Raw genomic sequence first — 20,731 nt, 5'->3', positions numbered from 1 at the left:
CAGCTGTATGATTATTCTCAAAGCAAATAAATGTAATGGAAGCAATGCTGACTTTCCAATCAGCTGGAAAACTGTCCCTGTCCAGATAAAAGAGTAACTCTTCTTTTGTTGTGGAGTTTTTTAGCAAACACAAAACCAGTAAGTACTTACTGGCATGAGAAAACTAGTAAAGTCTAATGGATCATTGAGTTTTGTTGCATTTGTTTCCACAATCAAAAAAAGTGGCATGGTTCAGCGTTCTGAAGCCAGCCTTCCTAGTACATTGTAACACCGAGCTTCTACTCCCCCAGGGTAATCAATGGAGCAGCTTGGTTCACTTTTTCAGATGGCGCCAATAAACCAACACACGTCAATTGACAGAGCAACTGCACCATCTTAGAGCACATCTGGATTTGTACAAGTGCAACAGAATGCAACCTAGAGACCCAAGCTTGCTTATACAAATGGGAAAATGCAGCAATACCAAGCTTCCTGGTAGCATGCAAAAGATCATTAACACAGCTGCCAAAGCACAGCTGGTGCTTTTTTCTACTTGTTCCTGCTCATGTGACCATAGCAGTATAATTATGGGAGTAGGAGGGAAATAGTCTAAATACTCCTTTAAACCTTTCCCAAATTATAGGCAACATAATCCTCAAGATGAGAAACAAAATGAGTCTTGGGTCTCATTTTCACTGGTAATTGTCTCAGCAGAGAGAACTATGAAGCACATATTGTAGGAACACTTCCATAAGTTATAGCACTGTACCTTCTTGTGAATGCCTCATAAGACACAGAAAAGTGCATCCTACTATAAAGGATAATTTGCTACACTAATATTATTCAGCTAGAGCTGAAGTGAATCATTAATCTACATAGGGTTAACTACTGAAGCAGGAAATCTCATTGTGTCCGACTCCCACTTGCGCTTCTATTTAAAAAAATAAATCCTTCAGTTAGAAAATGTTCATGTAAATCAGAATATCAGCAGAGAAAAAAATGGTACCACACAATTCTACGGAAGTATTTCCATTTCATTTTCTCAACAGAATAATTTATTTGCCCTAATGGAGGCTTCCATCAACAATCTGGTGTAAACTCTGTATCTACTTGTTTACTACAGTCATATTATGTTTCTGATTATTATCGCAGTTCAGTGTCAGGACTTAGGCAAGGACTAGTTTCCTTACAGGTTGGTATAAATACTGTCACACCATATGACCTTTACCATGACACAGATTTATGCAAGCAGTTATTTAAAAGTGCCGATAGGGACAGAAAAAGCACTGCAGACACCCCCTGTCCCACTGTGAAAACCATCCAGAGGAGTCGAGGCTACCTCAGAACACCCTGAGGTTAAAGGGGGTTTATTAGCTACAGGGGGGTCTCCCTCATTAAGAGAAGCAGGGAAAGTCTACACAGAAGTCATTATGGAATGCGTTAAGGGGATTGTATAAATAGATGAGACTAACAATGGAACTGTTTAGGTGAAGGAATAGAAGTAGATCAAGATGAAGTAGGAAGTAGATCAAGAAGGAACAAGTATAAGACAGAGGGAAAAGGAGATGAAAGGAACCAGTTGACTACAACTAGCTGGCTATTCAGCGTGTTAATCCTGACCTCAATCACTGAAGTCTATCCTATTTTCTCACTAAATCCTGTTTCTAAATATCTTTTTTAGGTGTGCTCTCTCTCTTCAGTGGGTATGTGTGAATAAGAGCTAACTTGAAGTTGCATCCATAGATGTATACGCCCCTAGCAGACATTAATTCTGATCGGCTGGAGAAGAGGGTGAAGCAGGCTGTGCTGTGTTTGTGTTCATGTGGGTGCTGACAGAGAACTGTGGTCTATTCATGTTGCTTTGTGCAGCCATGTGTGGGTTTCACTATCTCAGGAGTATGAGCTCTGCCTTGCTACAGTCTGAATGTGAAAACAGACATAGGCCTGAACTTCTAATACCACACGTGACCAAGAATCAGAAATCACAAACATAAACAGATTCTCAATGCAAAAGTGTTCCTCAGTCATTAACTTCTATCTTAATACTCACATATAAAAACAATTGTTATATATGCAGCACATCATGCATCTTAAACGCCACATTTTCACTGTTTCTCATTTTGGATTGGCCTCTCACAAAGGTTTAAGGCATGAAACAGACCAAATTCAACTACTCATGAATTGAAGCAGAGATTTTTGTGAATTTTGAGAAATGGTTCCTTGTGTTCTCAGAGGCCAGTTTATAAGGTCAGTAATATTTCAATTCATGGATACTGTTACAGATTATTGTTTGGATTTATTATGTATGAAAGAGAGTAGATAATTTTGATGCAAGAATTTTTATACAATTGGCTATTAAAGAACAACTAATCTTCTCATTTTAGTCTCACATCCAACTCACACAGAGAAAAAGTCTTCTTTAGAAACTGAATGGCTTTCCAGATTCCTCAAATGGCCATCCAGCACATATTTTTTCTATTACTGTCCTTAGAGACAGTGGCCATCATTTCAAATATTCTGCTCACAGTTAGAACTGGTGCAATAGAAAATGTTAGCATGGGTGGAAAAAAAATACACTTAGCAGGATTCGACTTATATCAGCTTAGAGAGCTGAACATCTCCCACCATGTCACAGTTTGCCTTTAATGACAATGTTGCTCCTGTGCCTCTCAGCTGCCTCCAACTGAAATCCTGCTACCAGATGGGGAGTTTGGGCTGAAAGAAACACATGCTTGATTCCAACATAGATTTTTTTTTTTCTGGTGTGAAAGCAATCTTAGCAGGGCATCATCGGTCCAGAAAAATTGTAACTACAAAAAGTTGCAGCTACAAATGTCATGCAAATTAAGATGTCCACAGCACTTCATGGGAAAAACTGAGAAAGATTTTAACATAGCCAATCTTGAAAAGCTCTAAGGTGGGTGCCTCCAAACTAGTTACAAATTAATCATTTCTAGTTAGGCAAAAATTCACTTTTGTACAATGCTCAGTCCCATACAGTTAATGCCTGCAGAACATTTGTTTTCAAAAAACTACAAAAACACCTGAATTTAGAACAAGCTCAGCTTCCTCCCTTCCATGTATGTAACTGCTGGAGAGGCACAAGTTCTTTTAAGAACACTTTCTTCTCTGTGACAAAAACCACATTGTACTAATACTTCTCAACTTTTGTTCATGTTATAAGATGTCATTAAAAAAAACCAAACTAAAAAAACCCTGCAAAGTCTATTGAAAGAATGCACTTTATACAATGTCAAACTGTAAAGTACTCAAGTTGTCCAGCTGTTGAATATCAGAGACACATTAAGCCAAATGGAAGGCATCAGAACCTATAAAGTTTCTGTCAATGCCAACTTTTTTCTTTGTAATTTTCTCAGTTGGTTTTCTCCATTACTAACTGTCCAGCTGTTTGTGAAGGCCTCAAAAAGAATAGCTGCTTTCTCTTGACTATTTTTGCTGCTCATCATTGGCCTGGTGTATACCCGAATACAGGGCTGAAGTTAACAATCTCTTTTCACAATACTTTCAAATAATAGCAGAAAGCAATTTCTCTTTATTTTCTAAAGTTTATCACTTCTTTCCATAGAGGAAGACTATTTTGAGAAAAGGAAAATTGATGAAAATGCCAATATCCAAACTCTTCTTCTTAAAACCTGGACAAGAGGGGAGGATAGAAATGTTTGTTCCACTGTTTTGGTACTTAAAACACACACAAAAAAATCCTTTTTTAAAAATTTTCTACATCCAAGAACTGATGCTCACCCTGGGTCTATTAGCATTGAGATTACTCAGAGTGAAGCATTCTTATTTCTTTCAGTGATGTTTCCATGCAGGGTCCTCTCATGAGCTCTCACTTACTCATACCAAATCTATACATTTTAATGTGCCTATCACAACAGAAGCACTATTTCACAACCATCATCAGCTGCAAAACTTATTTTTTCAAGTAAACTTTTTATTTATCATAAAATATTTAAAGACAACATATTTCTTCAATATCAATAACAAAATCTCCTCAGGACTGAGAATCCCATGAATCCCTTACTTATCACCATTCTCCCAGACTCCACAATTTTCTTTAGAACCAAGACAGCTAACAGCACAAAATCAGAGCACAACCTCATATTCATGTCAGAATGTATGTGTCACTGGATTCAAAGGAGAATAGCTCTTTTCCTTAAAGCCAAAATTAGAAAAGTGGAATGTATATGTTTTACAGACATCCAGGGAAAATATAAGGCATGTAACCTCAAAAAGAAAATGTATACATTCTCAACACTGCTGAAAATCTTCGTTACTGTCTATTATGAAATGAAGATGAAAGGATTTGCTCACTTAGAAATCTTTGTGCCTAAGCAAAAAGCAATAAATTTATGGTCTGATTTAGTGGCGAGCATAAAAAAATGGGCATAATAATCCTGCGGATTTTATTGTTAGTACAACTCTTCAACACAGCTTACAGCACTTTGTTTGGCGGGTATTGCAATTCATCTTTCAATACAATGATGGGTTCTTAGCATTTCAGAATGCATTTGAGACAGCTCCCTCCATGTACTATTGAACAACTCATGAAAAACTTTCTCTTTTTTAATGCCGTGGGAAAGTCAGCTTGAGCATCTTCACTAACAGTTGTTTGTTAGAACACCTAGAAACCTTCATGCAGCAGCCTCTTCAGGAATTATGGCAGGCATAAAGGTGCAGTGTCAGTCCTTAACTGGGGAAAAAGATCATTTAATTTTCCTTAGGCTTTTGTCTGAGTGACATCAGTGGGGAAAACTTTATTCTGAGAAAAGAAAGAACCCTTGGATAAAATCTCTTACTTATTAGTGTGCACATATTCTCTCCTTCCTGTAAACAGAAATCAAGGTGGAAAGATATGTAATCTAAAGTAAATTTGCTAATAGTATACAAAACAGGTAGTTCTTAAAAATGTTTACTGTAATGTCAAAATATTTACTAATGTTTTGTTTGTTTTCATATAACAATTTTTTCTAGGTATGTTTGCTATAAATTCTTACTGGTATATTTATATGCAATTTTTTTCTTGTTTCTCTTTTTGAGTTTTTCAAAAGCTTTCATTATAAGCTGACTTCAAGTCCAATAGTCTTACTTTTAAAAGATTTAACAATTATATACTTATTAATAATGTAAAATAATTTAAAAGTAACAATAATTTAAAAGAATATCAGAAAGGTAAATCACTCTTTTTTTCACCCTATAGATATCTATTTAGTTAATTACCAGCAAATTGTAAAACTCAAGAACTTAAGGGAATCATTAAAATGTTAAGATTCAAGCCTATGAAGGTAACCAAAAAAGGAAATAAGAAAATAATGAGTATTGCAACTAACATACCTGTCTAAAAGTTGGCTATAAACTTTATTAAAACAGAATATCTAATTACTTTTTCTTTTTTTAATTGATTCAACAGTCATTTTTATGGTTTTAGCTGCATCTCTTTTGGGCTGTCTCTTCAACAGTTCATTTACCGCTTAGGTGAAACTGAGCCAGAAAACTGACTTCGTTTTGAGAGAATTTGTTTTCTGAATTCTCAAATGTCTACATAACTTCAAAATGGAATGATTCATGAGCAAGAAGTAGTAAAAACAAATATTGAGGATGACAGCACTATGTTGCAGGCTTGGACTGTAGCTCACAGATCAATACCGTACTCTTTGAGGTTTTACAGTGTTGAAGCCAACACAGAGTGTTGGCTGCCCCCTCCCCCAAGCTGGCAATAAAACCTCACACAAGCAAGCCAAATCAGAAAATTGATCTGGCAGAAACCACACCCCAAAAAACAAAACAAGACATAGTTTTCAGTACCAAGGTACATCTGGTTTCCTGCTTGGCAACACAAATGCTAGTGCCAGAACAAGAAGTACAGAAACATCTCCCTTTCAGCACCGAGGGGAAGAGCAGCCATCAGGGAATTGCAGTGTGATAGTCTCAACAGACTTTCATTTTTTCCACTTTTTTCTCTTTAGACAAACATTTTTGAAGATGAACAAAACTGACTGTCATCTGTGGGAGAAAAGTCCAAGTTTGGACTAAACTTCATTTCTGTTAAACTACTTTTTGGTTTGAGAATGAAGAGAAGCTTTAAGCCTTACCTTTACATAAGCAGTTTTGAAATCTTTTTAAGCCCAGTTATTATAAGGTAAAAGAGAGAAGGAAAATATTAATTGAACACCTGAACAAAATGTTTGCATGTGTATAGAAATTTAACACATAAATACCAAACGGCACTTCATTTCACTAAACTGCTTCTTATACCCCAAGACTCAACAGTATAGTTCACTTCCTCTTCGTTCCTTTAGCTGATCTGATATTTGATATCAGAAGGTATTCAACAGAGAGCCAGCTGTAATTTTTTTTCCCCAATGGAAAATGTATTTGATATTCCAGAGAAGAGAAAATACAACATTAAACCAAATGTTGCCCAGTGACATGCATATTCCTACATGACTATGCAGCTAATATGTAAAGACTATTTTAATATGGCTTTGTTTCTCAACATGTTTTGATTCCTTAGCCACTGTCTGGTCAACTGTCGTAAGTTAAAATAAAAACCTACAGTTTTGTATTAAAAGAATCAACGTTGTCAAATATCATCTGATTTACCTCTTAAGTAGAACTGGACCTTATTGTGGGGTTCAACTGTATAAACACCCAAACAATGGATTCCACTAGTAATTTGAAACCAGATAACAGAGAGATTGTTCCAGAATCCAAAAATCATGCAACAACTTTGAAATGGCGAAGATTCAAAGGCCTGGTTATTTCTTCTTTAGGAAAAAAAAAAAAATAGGCAGGGATGCATATTTAGTTAATTCACGGGTCTCTGCCACCAGTTTGCAGTATGACATCATCCCTGTAATAAGTGTTCTGAGACTGCCTTTGGAAGTGACGGTGACTGCAGTGATTTCTACATAGAGCCAGAACACAACTTTTTAGACTCTTTCCTCCCTTCCTACAGAAGAAGGGTAGGGGACAGGATGAAAAGATAAGGTGAAAGAGCTGGATGCTGTCAGAGCTTAGGGAACTTACAGGTGATGAAGTACAAGTGTTTTAGAGAGAAACAGCTGCATAGCTTAACCAGTTATTCTAGCTCTCGCAGCTTACAGGACTCTGTAAAGTGTACTTTCTTTTTCTTCATATATGTATTCCCGGAAAGCATCACCTGGACACTGAACTGATCCTCCAGAGTCTCCAATTAAGACATAGTTATTAAATCCAGAAATTTCTGCCAGAATATTAACTCTGGGTCCACCTGTGTTCCACACATCTACAATTCACATAAAATATTCCAGCATAATTTAAAAAATATGAAGTGCACAGCAAAAAAGCCTAAGTCCACATAAATATGCTCCTGGCACAAGTATGTGAGCAGTATCAAGGATATTGCCAATGTCCTTGTTCCCTAGAGTAGTTGGGAATTTGTTAATAAAAGTGTCCTGATGTGTGTAGAAATCAGAAACAGATGGGCTGACCACTCCACCTCAAAATGCCAACTGGTTTTCCCATGAATTTGCCAATTTTCTTTAAAGATACTCTACTAATCTTCTACATCACTGTGAAATTAAGACCAATTGAGGATTTAGAAATATCATGACTACAGGGAATATGTTCTCCCTGGACGTCTAAGCATTTCTGTTGTGCCAACTCCCAGCTTTGAAATACTCGAAGAGAAGGCCTATTTTCAGACCTTCTAAACGCTGCATTCATGGGACCTGAAGTACCTCTGTTGCACTTGAGCCGCCCAACACTCTCAAGGCAGAGCAGACAGACCCTCCCCAACCAGCAGGACTAAGAGCTGCAGAACAGCAGATAGCTTCTCTTGGCACCCAGCCCATCTGTGAACCCTCCCTTTCAAACTTGGATCTACCAAGGTAGCTCAACCTGTCGCTTTAACCTCCATTTAACTCCCAAATAAATTTGTATATTTGATTTTTGACCTCCTATGCACTTGCTGGATGAAAAGCACTGTAAAAAATAATCTCGCATTTACAGGCATGAATGGAGTTCCGTAATTTTCTTGTGATATAGATGAGACTTGTTACAATGGCTAAAAAGTGGGGAAAAGTGAAGGGTTAAGAGCAAATTATCAAAGATGCTCAGTTCCAAATAGTTCCAGTTTTCAACTCATATTTTAATAATATATGGAGTAAAAATGTCAAGCATACTTCAGTGAATTAGAAACCTAGCCTCCATTATAGATAAAAGCTCTTTGCAAGTACTAAGGTAAAACCCAACTGTTGAGAGAAAACAAGAAAAAATACTACATTTTTCCCAAGAGGACTGATAATATTTGGGCTTGTTCTAACATTAAGTAAACATTACTTCCCCTAGTTTATTAGCTATTGCTAAACAGTATACATTATTTTTATATGGCTTCCCTGTGTAACAAAGTTTAAAAAAAAAAAAGTCACTGCCCTAAAAGGCCAAGCAGTATATAAATGAGGAAATTGTAATTATTTTTCTGATTTTTTCATGAAATTGGGATTGCTAAAAGCATTCCATGTACTATCATAATTACCAGTAATAACATAAGAACTAATGCATTCCTGCAATTTTCAGTCCATTACTTGTGGATTTGTCATTTTTTATTTCTATCGCACAAAAGGAAGTTAAGCATTTTTGTACTTAAAGCAAGAATTCATCAACACAAATATAGCAATTACTGAACCTCCTAAAAGCCAAAGGTAAAGAATGGAATTTCTTTAAAGTGAGATCTCAGAGATATCTGGTGACCTTCACCGTTCATAGTGACTCCTACACAAAACAACAGCTGAAAGAAAAATTTCATATTCCACCAGTTACTTTAATAGTCTATAATGCTCAGACTATGAAATTCCTGGATAAGCAAACAAAAACTCCTAATACTTCTCCAGACACAAACAACACTTATTCTTTACTGAGCAGTCCAAAAGCCATGCAAATCGCAGCAGAACTTTTAGTACATTTTGGGGAACAATACTTGCTCTGTTCCTGTATGTTGATGAGTAAAATCGCATGCATTCCTAACTAGATGGGTTACTCAGCTCATAAAGGGTGTGCCAGATAGCATTAGTGACACAGGGTCTTATCCCACCTCTCTGACATCCACAGAAAACTCAACACTGCTTCTATTCCAGCCAACAACAAATGAATGGGCTTAAGAGAAGGTATCAGCTTTAGAGCCGCAGAAGGACTGCCAAGTTTCCTTTGAACAGTTAGCAGTAGGACATGGGAAAGAAACAGGGTCAGACTTGATCCTTGTCTCGTTTTTAAAAAATAGTAACCCAAAAACCCCCAAACCCACGCCACACACAGTGCAGCATTCTCAGACCGCTGTCAGCTGGCACATGAAGAAGCCTTTTAAATACATTAGAACAACCCAAACTTTTCCTCCAGTATCATCACTAACCATTTAGTTGCTAGCTTTTAATACAAAAGAAAACTTAAAACTTTCAGATTTCTGATAATAATCTAGATAATGAAATAGCAGGGGGAAAAACAGGAGTTGTAAAGCCTAGTTTAGAAGAACTGACCTAAACAACCACACAACTAAAATTTCTAGGGTGATGGAAAACAAGGATGGGAATTTACTTTTAATGCCCCAGAGCTACTTGCATATTAACAGTTCACAACCAACAAGAGGCACAATTCCTTGCTGTAAGAGCAAACCAGCAAATAACTCTGAAAACTTAAAAGACATGTTACAAAACCCCACAAGCCTCTTCAATGCACAGAATCCTACTCTCAAAATTCTGTAAAAGTTTTGGCTTTTCCATTTGAAAGAGAAATGCACATTGAATACTTTTGCATATATAAGGCCAAAAAAGCAGATGTAGGATTGTTTCTGCCATTAGCAATGAGGGCTCAAGAGCCAGAATGCTAATAACACTTCCAGGATTCAAAGGCTCTTCCAGGTATAAAAATCCCTACCCTACAAGTACTTCAGTTTCACAGATAAAAGGTACTTAAAACTGCATGACTTCCTAAAAATATATATGAAATAATTTATTTTATTTGACACATTATGTTACAATGAATGAGTCAGTCATAGCCATATAAACAACAGAAAATTATAGGAAAAACTGGTCATGTCTTCATATAGGAAAGCAACACAGAGCAAAAATTAAGATAATCCAGGTAATCTATCATGCAAGAAAGAAAGCCCAGAAACAAACAAATAGAAGTCTACCTGTTGAAGGTCCAATGTTATGGTCACATAATGATACTCAATTCCATTCTGGATACTAGGGCTTTGCCACCAAGTGTTCTTGCCATCAATTGCATTCGCTATCGGGTGTCGTTCTGTTAGAACAGCAGAAACATATAAATAAATTTCAAATCTATTAGAAGATTTAATTATTTTTAGATCTGAAATCTAGATTTTAAAGCAATTACTGAACTAATAAGGCAGGACTTAAAAAAAAAAGAATAAATTAATTTTTCTTGTACTCTTGGGTCACCAGTCATGCTTATTATTGCTGGAATACTGATCTAACATTAGTTGTTTAATTTTGGTTATGATCACTAGGTCATTCAGAACATCTAATTGCAGAAGACTCTCCTGATGCTACAGAAAATGCAGGCATTTAAATCAAATAAACACTTCCTGCACTCTTCCAAAGCTTCAAGTACTGCAAAGTCATCAAATGCTGCAACAGAAACAACAAATCAGAAACCTGAGATTCGGCATGCAAGAAAAGCAGAGATTAAAGTAGTACTGGTACTGGCATTTCTAAGACATTTCTAAGCATACCTGGAAATAATTTAGGAAATAACTCTCAAATCATTACAGAGGAAATGATTCAGAAATCATTACAGAATATATTCCTCAACTGGAAAATTTTCTGACTCACATACATGATATAAAGCTTTGTTTGGTTACAATCCATATCAAAGTCCAAGATGCATTATTTTTCATGTCTGTATTTACTCTACTGCAGTGTTCCAAATGAATCATAAATAAGAGGGATACAAATTTATTTACAGAATTGCATTTTTCCTGAATTTCAAGATCTTCTACATTATCTAAGGTTGCTTGCTTAGTATTTTAATGTTATTAAACTGAGAAAAATCACACTCAATGTTTCCAGGTTATTTTTTGTGTTTCTTTCCTGTACAAAATGGAGAATAACAAAATGAAAAATTTAGAAGGTACAAGGATCTATATTTTGAAGTCCCTAATTTTCCAGAGCAAGCCTGTACATTATGAGGAAAATAACTCAAAGGAAATTCATATACAGTAAGTTTCTCCCATGCAAGTTCTGTTTCCAAGAACATACAGTAGGAGAAAACCCTACCTCTCTTATTAAGGATGGCTTTCTAAACTCTCAGGTTTCCTTGGTATAAAAATGGAATAGGATTCATTACCAGCCAGGCCTAGAATTGCAAATAATTACTTCATGAACTGGTTAATTAATTTTAATTACTACTTAAATCAACCAGCCAGACTGATAGTCTTTGTATTTCTGGTTTTTTGCTACATCAACCACCTGTGGAGGACAGGAGTCCTTGCTCATTAAGGGAAGCCAGAATGCCTGAACATATTTAAAGATACAATTAAAGGGCTTTGTGGGAGTGAGTGCAGGCACAAATGCTTAATATTGAAAATGCCAAAAATTTCACTTAAATATTATTTAATGGTATTAGTGGACAGCAACATTTGCAAGTTAGAATTCTGGTACTGCAACTGATAAAGCTATAGGTAGCTTTACCTTTATATTGAAAAGAAAAGCAGAGCAGACCACACGCTTTACATGCTGCCAGTTCCCATAGCTCTGATCATTTTCTCAAATCTTGGCTTTAAATGAGTGGCAGCAAAAATCAGCTGTAAATCAAATTCAGTGATTTTTGGTGATTGTGACATAAGTTGTCTAATTGGAAATTTTGATCAAGTCTCTCCAGATGAAATTGATATAAACCTAAATCATCTGAAGGAGGACTGGCAGATGAATCAACAATTAACTGCAATTGCCACTATGAAAGTTAAGTCATAATTAATTTGAAAATTGATTAATTGCTGGCATGTTTAGCTTATTTAAAATATAAGGGGGAAAATACAATATTTGTAAAAAGGACTGGATTGCGAATGCAGTTCAAGGACCAAGATCCCTGATGAATGGCAAGAGGGAGAACTTAGAGAGTGAGCCCATCAAACTGTGCACTTTAATTTGGACTCACATGTGATTAACCAGGGAATTTGTGTTGATTCCCTACTACAGTAATTAAGGGGAGGCACTCCAGACTCACACATTCCTGGGAGATCATTTAAAGTCTGGTTATATTACATGGTTCTCCTATTAACAAGCCATCTCTGTTTAAACAAGGCACTTTCCTTTGCCAAATGAACATGTGAAGACCTTAAAATGAGACATGATTGCCACAAAAGACCAGATATTATGAAGCTGGACTGACTCAAGTCTGGAAGAGAGTAGGAACAAGGGGAAACATAAATATAAATCATTCAGATGGGGTTTCTTTATATACACACATATATGTCTGTGTGTATACACATATTTTAGTGCACCCTGCCTGACATCATAGACAAGATATAGCAATATCTGTGGTTTAGGTTTGATTTTTGAAATAAGCAAGCTTCATATGGGAAAAAAACTTGGGTAATGTGCATATGTCTCTAAATTCCCATCTGTAAAATAGGAAAGTTTTTTGCACAGTCTCTCTGCCAGTCGGAATGCTCCCAAAAATAAAATTCTTCTCTGAGTGAAAGACGCTGCTATAATGTAATTGGATGTGTCTACTACTAAAGAATCATATGAGCTTCCTCAGAAGGTGGCATTTTCTGTGGTTAAAGAAGACATTGAAACTTGGAAAACAATCTGGAAAAAAAATAGGTAAAAAAAAGTGTCTTCAGATAAATTAAGTAGTCTACACTGCAACAATTAAAAATAGCTTCACAAATTTAAGATGAGGAGTAATTGAACAGGAAAAGAAAGCATCTGAAGTTTGCAATGGACAACCAACTGTCCTCTCTGCGGTGTTTCACCATTAGCAATGGGAAATATCAAAATAAAACATGTGAACAGGAATATATGATTATTCTGAAGCAAACCTGGATCTCTGTGTAGTGCTAGTAAGAGCTCAGGAGAACTTTAACAGATATTAAAGTCTCTAAAGAGCATCCAGAGAATTGCAATTCATGCAGTTAGAGTTCTAGAAGACAAAATCTATGAGGAAAAAGAAAAGATAGCTTAGTGTAGAAACTAGACAGAGCAATACCATAACACCTCAATTAATTAAAATACTTTTTTTTGGAAAAAAGGAATAATAATCCATTGCTTGTATTAACTGAATTTAGGAAATAGGTAACATGAATTTCTGCAAGGAGATGCAGATTAGCTATTAGAAAAACACTTTGCTTTGAGCAATGTAATGAGTGAGCCACACTAGAAAGTGTGGCCATGGGAGGAATTTTCTAAGGAGAACTCAAACAATCTTCTGTCTGGAAAGCTACAGCCACAGATAGCTCATCCTGTCTAGAACTAGCAGACAGATTAAATGTAATCTTTTTTTCTTTTTTGGTTTTAAGCACATGCTTAAATGTCATGAGATATAAATGTATCTGAGCTAAGTCTTATTGGAACACAATTGGGAAAAAATTGTCTTAATGCTTCTGTGTCTGTGCTTCTTCCAGTGTTTCATCTATTCCATTAAAAGCTGTCTTAAGTATCCCTACATCCTCTACCATCTACAGTGCCACTATACCCATGAAAATCTAACAATGTTAAAGCTGTTCATGTCTTTCACTACAAGGTTACATGAAACTAAACTTGTATGACTTGACTAGGAAATTTTCTTAGTTCTAATGTTCCCAACTACCAGAAATAGGCATATCTGAAGTAGATGATGACAAATTCTTACTTGAAAAACTGATTTTGCTTCCAGGTAATCTTTGACAAAATAGTGTTAGCAAAAATCAATTTTAATATTAAAAACTAAGCACTAAACCAAGCAGTGCTTCATTAGTTTATCTAATTTTTTCTGGCTGAGTGAAACTGAATTTACTAGAATTTCAGATATTGCTTAGATTGGCCAAAATGCTCAAGTTCCACAAGTAGGTATGCAGGTAAAAGTCAGTTATCTGTTTTTTATTCATGGTTAGTGTATATCAAAAGAAACAGCAACAGCTGTAGATGCTTAGGTTTTTCTAAAATCTGAATTTAAGTGCTCTGCTTTTCAGTACAAGAATCAGAAAGTTCTGTGGGAGGAATGCCCATATCAGATACAAATTTTTAAATACCTTTGGAAGAGATGGTTAACCTGATTTAAAAAGAGACACTCATTTCACAGTAATCAGTCTGGTGAACTACTGTTTCGCTTCCTATCTACACTGTTTGGAAAAAAATCTTTTTAAAGGAACAAAATGAAAATGGCACACATACGATGTGGAACTCGGCTCCTTTGATCACAAATGCGGCACTGAGGGTTCCTTGCAGGCTGTCCAGGTACATGTTCAACAAGTTTGCAGTACATTTCCCGCCCCTTTTCGCCACAGGTAGCATTGGTTGTGATGAGAGCATTACTAGCCAAGTTCAGCACTGCAGGAAACAGTCCTGAAAATAAAATAAAATAAAATCATAAACAAAAGCAACAGAGGCAAAACCAAGGTGAATTTAGCAGAATAATCACAAATGAATGTAACACCTGTTACAACATTAAAGAAAAAGCCTTCATTTTCAACAGCTATGGAAGTAAAATAAAAACCAACTTTAATGTGTATCCAGAATTTAGACATCAGAAAAAAGCCATTATATTGATGGGTTTCTCCCCATTCTTCTAAAATTCAAATTGTTACCTTCTGGTTATATGATGAAAAACAGCAGGATGCCAAAGGAGGAAATACAGAAACACACAAAGCATCATAAAATTTTATGTTTCACAATCAAACCTTGTGTTCCTACACAATTGGCCACCACAACATTGTACACAATGTACCTATGAAAACTCTTTATCATTCTTCTTTTCTGTTGATATCTCCATGGAAAAGCTTTTCCCCCACAGACTGAAGCACTTGTATTACACTGTATTACTGTTCTGCTTAGGACTTCATAGACACCTTTGCCATCACAGCAGCTGGGTAATTCATCCAGCAACATGAATAGCATATGTCATGTTTCCCTTTCCTCAAGAAGAAAATACAACATCATATCTTTTATGGTAGTGCTGTTGCTATTTTTCCAGGTGCACATGCTGAGTGATGTATTATAATTTTCATTCAGCACAGCATTTAAGCACGTCTGAGTGCTCTGCTGAGCAAAGTTATACGTAGCAGTAAGCTATAAAGATTATAAAACATATGAAGAACATTCATTAGGGTGGGTTACTCTTCTTCCCACTAAGTACTGATCAAAACCTTTGAGCCGTAATAAAATTGATCCACAGAGACAAACTGATAGTATGTGTTAAACATATATATTAGTATCCCTCTCATTAAATCAACCAGTTTTGTATCTTCAAAAGCAAATTTGCCATGGCTACAGGTTAAATCAAAAAAGCCGAACCCAAACCAACCAACCAACAAAAAAAAAATCGGCTGATGTATGGACTCTTGGGATCACTTTTAGATTCATTTTACAACAATTTCAAGTGGCCCAAAAGTCACTTTTTTGCAATTCATTCCGCTTCCAACCCTATTATACTATTATAACCTTAAAATAAGGTTTTAATAAAAACTGAATCGGTCATTATTGAATTCCCTTTATAACAGCATTTCTTTTTGTCCTTCTCCTTCTCTTCAACCGACTCCTTTCAGTCCTTTAACACCAGTCTCCTGCTTGTCTCTGCAATTAACCTGTGTGCCATTTAATTACCAAGCTTGGCTGGACATGGTACAGCTGTCCTTTGACATTGTCAGTTAGTGACTCTCACGGTCACTTTAAAACCATGTGTAAATATACTGCTTGAGCAAGAGAGCCACTTAGTTACTAGCCCGTCCAATTTGTGCAGTCAATCAATACTTGAGATTTTATTGATCATGTAACCTGCTCCTTCTGTATAGATTAAAGCTCATTTTCATCACATTTTAAAATCTATACAGTTGTTCTTGTATTTTTATTTGCTTCATTCAGTGGTATTTTCTGCCTTCTGTGAGGGGGCCACATGGTAAAAATCTGTATAAGTATTAACAGAGAAGACGAATTAATAGCTGTGGAACTTCCTATGTTGACTGACAGCCTCATTATTCTCTTTTTAGGCTGTACAGAGTTAATAGTCCAGAAGCCAGTAATCATTTAGTGTTAACAAAGAGTCTGGCATTTGGTTCAGAGCTAAGTATTTTAAGCCCTCAAAAGTGAACCTCGTACAAAGGACAGAATGATCCTACATGCAAAGAATTGCAATACATGGCACCAGGAGAGTAATTCCTTCAAGAAAGAGCTGAAAGAGAGCAACCAAAAAGTCTCCAGATACACACAGTTATAGAAATAATACCTATTCTATGTCTATCACAAATCATACCATTATTCTAATTTTTAACACAAACTGTAAATGTAAGATACGTAAATAAATGAAGAGTACTTAAGAAACCCGTTCATTAGAACATAACTTTACCCTTGGGTCACCTCTTTAATGTGCAGAGCACCTCACAGTAAAGCTACCAAAAGAGCCTTATCCATAAGCAGTACAAACACATGCAGCAAAACAAGTATTGGGTGTTTCACTGAAGAGCCCACATGAAGATGCCAGCACCTCACAGAGGTGCTCCACACTGAATTCCCCACAGGCTCAAAGTGACAGGCAGAGAGCAAAAGATGCACATTACAGGCAGCATTCACCTTTGCTACTGATTAATTCCTCAACCCTGGGGTTTTAACAAGCAATATTACCAACTACAAATTTGAACTTTTTTTGAAAATCTTTATTTCCAAGGACCAAGGGGCTGGGCTCAATAGGCCTTATGAGTCCCTTCCAACTCAAGATATTCTATGACTCTATAATATTTCTTTGTACAGCTGAAAAGAAGGCTTTGCTTTCAAAGAACATTTGATGGGCAAGCCTGGTAGTAGGGAGGAAGCAATATTATTCATATTGCTTTCTAGCAATTACATATAGATATATATTTTTTCCCTACAGAGGCATGACATTCTAGCAATACAGAAGATGAAACCAATTTTCTTGAAAATTTTAGCTAAGCCTTTTGAATATGAAATAAAAATGTGTATGTTTATGGTGCTAACATATCTGGTCACATTTTCTGAGACTCACATGTTAAAAATTCATCTTCCAATCATAAACTCACAGGAAAAAAAGTCAAGAGATCTCTAGATAGCACAAGTAATTTCTTTTTGCATTGTTTTTCATTACAATAATCATACACAAAAAATGTTTTAAACCTGGTGTACTAGTTTAGCACATCTTCAATTCAATTTCCCAATAATAATAAATTTTAAAGTCTTTTGTTATCAATCCCACCTTGAATTCTATGGGCATCCTCCCATCAAACACTTCCAAAAATATGACCTGCTAAAATTATTATGAAGACTTTTCCTTTCTTTATTGCCAAATGACTTTGTAAACCTTTGCTCTAGTGAAAAAAATGGATAAAATGCCTCTGAGCCACAAACACATCATCTCTACTTTGTGTAGCTCAAGTGCAAGCAGAAAAATTCTCCCTTGAACTGCCAGCTACATCAGTCTTTTCTCTCCTTTGTGTCACTGGCATAAATCATATTAGCAATAATTTCTATCTGTTAAGAAATAACAATTTTTTTTTGAAATTGCATGAAGGAGACAGGGAGAAAATATTGGCTTTTAATTACGTAGTGGCTTCAGCAAACCGGGTTCAATTCCTGGTTTTCAAAGAACTGCTGCTGTGCGAAGAGAAAGAGTATCAGATTCTCCCCTGTGAAATGGTCATTTTTCTGCTCAACACTTTGGTTTTTAAGCATGGAACATATTCCATGAAGATTTTAGTGCATGGAAACCCAATAGAAAGTTTGTTTAGTGTTGACAGGTGAATAAACTAGGAAAGGCAAATAATACAGAAATTCATCAAATTATTTAAAGTGGTGTACAACGAACAGGTAACCAAGCATGCTGCTCAAGTCATTAGAGAATTTAGAGAATTACTGATGATAGGTTTAGCATACATTTTCAACAGAAACAGCTCTAGAAAAAAAATGTAAAAAGGAAAAGCAGCAAATCAGCAGGATTTTCTTGCCTGCAAACCCCTATGTACACAAGTTCTACACTGCCACTGCTCTAGTTAAGTAGGTGTAGTATCAAGGTACTAAATACATTATCTTTTTTTTTTGTAACAGGCCCTGGATCAAAGCACATCTAGATACCTATCTTAAAGATAAAAATATGGACTCCTTGGGATCTGTGGTTTTTTTTACAGATGCCTCAAAAGTCATCTTTTATTAATACTAAAATTTTCTGGAGACATTGCCAAGCATGTCAGTGATTTAGTGAGTTCAACACATTAAGACTAGTAAACAGACTTTTATAAGATTCCACAAAGGCCATTAAAGGAAGCAAGCCATCATAACACATGAAGGGATGACCTCTCATGGGGCCAGAATTAAAAAATGGAGAATAGCAGTGGAAAACCATAGCAAAGTTTGCTGAATACTATTCTGTTCCAACAGCAACACAAGAAACTTAGAAAAGACGATAAAAAATTAAGAAGACTGCTTGTTGATTAGAAAAATTATTCACAAAAATTAAAATAAACATAGACCGTAGAATGGTAGAAAAATTCCACAGAATGGTTTGTCTAGGTAATAAAATGGCATATGAAATCAAATAATGGACATTGATACACAGGGGGAAAATATGATTGCTTCTGTACCAGCTATTATCAGTCTTGAAAGACTTATTATTGATATTTCAATGAGAATATTAGCTTGAGGAATAGAAACAAAATTTCATTACATTATTGCATAAATCCATCTGTACTGGCAACACTAACACTGTTGTATGGTATCTGTTACCTCTCATCTCCAAAAGGACATGGTAGAGTTAAAAAAATAGGTAAAGTGTGACAAGCTGTGCCACAGCTGTGGAACAACTTCTTAATGTGCATATGAATAGCCTATGAGTTTTTTGCTGGAAAACAAACAGATTGGGAGATGTATAAAATGAAGTAATAGCATACAAAATCACAAATGGCTTTAGTAAGTAAATCTTTGCAGAGAGTGTGGTCAGTTTAGTTATCCTTCTGCCACAAATTGAAGGTGCTGAGTCAAATTTTCAGACAGGAGTTTTTTTCACTGACTGGGACATTTTTCCTGTTTATAAATGAAACTGCTTTTCAGCATGATAGCAATTAAATTCTAGAACAGATAAGTAAGTTATTTAATAAAATGTTTTTATTCCAAAGGCAAGAATGGAAAAAAACCCAATTAGATTAATACACAGAACAAGGGTTCATCCAGAGCTGTTAAACATGAATGGCTTGTGTTCAGTTACCAGTTCAGAGCATCCCTAAATCACTAGCTGATGCAGGGTTTTACCAAGGGAGACATCCCTGTACTCCTTCACATTCTTCCTCAATATTGCTGCTGATGGGTATCTGTAGTTTTTTTCTTACTAAGGCTGGTAGCATATACATCCCAACATCAAGGTTCATCCAAAATGAAAGAGAAATTATAATCTTAATTTTGTGTAGTATTGCTAACAAAACTATAATACTTTTGCCAGTATTCAATTCTTTCACCAGCCATGGTTCCCTATACTACTTCCCATTATTACCATGCACCCAGAGAGGTTTTCTCAATGGCTACTTATTCTGTGAAATAGATCTCGTTCTGTAGATCCTCTATAGAACATTCTTTTGAGCCTGGCAATTTCCTTGCAGTTTTCTGCAAAGCAGAATACCTAATTAATTTTCTTATGCTTTCCTTATTTTCACTGCATAAAGGGAAATAACGGCCTAGCTTAATGTGTTTTCTCTTATCTCCCTTTCATGAGTTCCCACCAACCTTCAGCTTGTATAAACTCCATGCGTATCGGTGGAATAAAACCTACCAATCTGATGCCTGGCACCCTGCCTCATTTTGTCATGCCCTATTACCTACTCCTCTGCCAAACTAACAGATTTTCCACATGCTTTATTGCAATAGTGGAGATCAGTAGAAGCAGATGAGCTATACAAGTAGCAGGTACAAGACATTTTCATAAAGCCTGTCAGCTGCTGAATTCAATCTCATTCACACTCTCACTACCTTCTGGAACAGCACTGTTTGATTGACCTTCAGAGACCACTGAGTTGATTTCCCTAGCTGAGAGAGGATGGAGGGACTCTAAAGGGAAATCAAAGATATTAACTGCATCTCCAGCTGCTGAATGGTGATTACAGGTTCATTATGAAGTGGGGATAGTCACTGGGGTAACCTACTTTTTAAATGTGTCAAGAAGCAGCTACAGCAAAGGAGGGCTACAGGAAACAGGTATGAATGTAAACAAAATAATTACCTTGCACATTAGTGTTCCTACTGCTCACCAGTTCTGACACCTCTTTCTTTCCTTCCCTTCATATAACTCATGGGAAATTGTAAATCCTGTTTCAATCACATCACCATCCCACACCTACAGAGCAACTGGTGGCGTAAGTCTCACTAGAATTACACTCCAGAACTCCAATGGAAGCACAAGCAAGGAAACAAGACCAAGATTATAATCTCTGTTAGACTTCTACTACTGCACAAAGGAAGGAGCAGAAGAAGGAATCACCATAGGTGATTGATAGGAGATGGAAGACAGCAGCAGAGATGAAGGAAGGAACTCTCTGAGTGGG

At 36.1% G+C, this 20,731-nt stretch overlaps 1 protein-coding gene across 6 annotated transcripts in view; it reads right to left on the bottom strand.

Annotated features, from left to right (window-relative positions):
* Nucleotides 1–20,731, bottom strand: part of LAMA2 (laminin subunit alpha 2) — a 335,487-nt gene that overhangs the window by 239,880 nt on the left and 74,876 nt on the right. For all 6 annotated transcript variants that reach the window (XM_038132678.1, XM_038132680.1, XM_038132679.1 and 3 more), the window contains exons 2-3: nucleotides 14,376–14,546; nucleotides 10,169–10,281 (exon numbers count right to left, since the gene is read on the bottom strand). In XM_038132678.1, coding sequence (XP_037988606.1) covers nucleotides 10,169–10,281; nucleotides 14,376–14,546 — 284 coding nt within the window. The remainder of the gene's footprint in view (nucleotides 1–10,168; nucleotides 10,282–14,375; nucleotides 14,547–20,731) is intronic.

The sequence above is a fragment of the Motacilla alba genome, chromosome 3, assembly GCF_015832195.1.
Source record: "Motacilla alba alba isolate MOTALB_02 chromosome 3, Motacilla_alba_V1.0_pri, whole genome shotgun sequence".
Taxonomy (NCBI): Eukaryota; Metazoa; Chordata; class Aves; order Passeriformes; family Motacillidae; genus Motacilla; species Motacilla alba.
Note: the sequence above shows the minus strand (reverse complement) of the source record. Positions and strands in the feature narration are given on the sequence as shown.